This window comes from Austrofundulus limnaeus, unplaced genomic scaffold (genome assembly GCF_001266775.1).
Source record: "Austrofundulus limnaeus strain Quisiro unplaced genomic scaffold, Austrofundulus_limnaeus-1.0 Scaffold464, whole genome shotgun sequence".
NCBI classification, from domain to species: Eukaryota; Metazoa; Chordata; class Actinopteri; order Cyprinodontiformes; family Rivulidae; genus Austrofundulus; species Austrofundulus limnaeus.
In genome coordinates this window covers 9335-11054 of record NW_013952866.1, presented here as the reverse complement: position 1 = coordinate 11054, position 1720 = coordinate 9335, and the positions used below count along the sequence as shown (strand labels likewise).

The following is a 1720-nucleotide window of genomic DNA, read 5'->3' as shown; positions in this document are numbered from 1 at the left end:
GAGTTATGGAATGCTGAAAGGTACTTTACCCGTGGTAAACAGAGAAGACATTTGAACTGAAACATATGCTGGTTTCTCTCCTTGCGTTTCAACAGTGGTCTCCATTGCATCTTCTTCTTTTATCTGGTTCTGCTTGAAATGAAAGTAAAGTGATGGGAGCGCGCGCTCCGCTACCGAGAGTTAATGAGTGTGACGTAGGCTATAAGCTACGCATGTGATTGGTTACCTTTGTGACGAACATAGCTTGTGGCCAATTGCATTTCATGAAAAGAAAAACCGGAACAACAGATTTTTTTACAGCTGATTATAAAGCTATGCTGATCAAAAAGTAACTAGTAACTACAAGCTTCCTAGAAATGTAGTGGAGTAAAAAGTACAATATTTGTCTTTGAAATGTAGTGGAGTAAAAGTAAAAAGTTCCCAAATAAATAACTACTCAAGTAAAGTAAAGATACTCAAAAAAGTACTTAATTACAGTAATAAAGTAAAAGTACTTTGTTACTGTCCACCACTGGCCATGGCTGAGAGAGGAAGAAAGATAAAATATGTTTCAGGTGATTTGGGAGGTAAATTATCAGTTCACAGAATCAACCCTGTGTTCAGCCTGCTTACAGATGTGGTCTGACATGCAGGGTTTTAATATAAATCATAACAACAACACGCCAGAGCTGGTCCCGACCTGAGTAGATCCTCTTGAGGGAGCGGCTGAGCCAGATGTTATCCAGGCACTGTGTTCCCTGTGGGGTGCGGGTGCTGATGTTGGTGAACTGGCTCGACGGAACTAAGGCACAGAGCTTCTCCTTCCTCAGAACGTCCAGCTCAGGGCTTTGAGGAGAGCAACCGAAGTCTCCCAGTAACACCAGCTCCTTCTCACCTGCAGAGGAAACAACATGACCGTCAGCTCTGACAACCAGGGACACTTGCTTTTATAATTAGAGCTTACCATATCAAATGAATGAGAGAGCACTCTGCCTCCATTCATTTCAATGGAGGCACCTGAGATTTGTAGGGCCCTATGATTTACGTAATGCAGGAATTGCAGTCAGAATCAGGGAATTAACACAAAATGGATCCAGCATAAAATGTGGAATCTCAGAATTTGCTCATTTGGGTGAGTTTGACATATTTTGGACAACACAATGTATTTTGGACACTGCTGTTTTCTGTATCTGCCATTACCTGCTTTATTTATTTAATTATTCACTTTCAAGGCAACGTTTTTATCTTTATGTTTAATTCGAGTTGAAATAAAATGCCTGAAAATTAAATGTTCTAGGGGGTTAAATACATAATTTTCATTTAATAATCAGTTGTAGTACATTATAGTTTTGGAGAATCATCATTATGTTTGACTGAAGGGGTACTGGTAGTAAGACAAAATGGCTCAGGGATACACAAGTCTGAAACAGTTGGGAACCACTGCCTTACTGTATATCTTTATATCTTTTTGTAGTCACACATAAATGCATCCCAAACGGCAATATGCACCCTACAAATGTTACATCAAAACGACCGGCTCAGTGGTGGGAGTTATGCTATTACTTTTAGTGGCATTTCAAGTTACCATGATGAGGTAAATTGCAAAAACTACAGTCAAAATACCTCATAGGAATACAATCAAAAAGAAAAAATCAGTAGGTCCTCTGGATGGTTCTTCTTTAGTGAAACGTTTCATCTCTCCTCCAAGAGACTTTTTCAGTCTGATGAGTTTCAGGTGAAC

At 39.5% G+C, this 1720-nt stretch overlaps 1 protein-coding gene across 1 annotated transcript in view; it reads right to left on the bottom strand.

Moving 5' to 3' along the window:
• LOC106529755 (endonuclease/exonuclease/phosphatase family domain-containing protein 1) overlaps positions 1-1720 on the bottom strand; it is a gene marked incomplete at its 5' end in the record, with an annotated part of 6318 nt that overhangs the window by 1981 nt on the left and 2617 nt on the right. Inside the window, 1 exon segment of the mRNA XM_014025252.1 lies at positions 680-874. Within this exon segment, the coding sequence (XP_013880706.1) occupies positions 680-874 (195 nt within the window).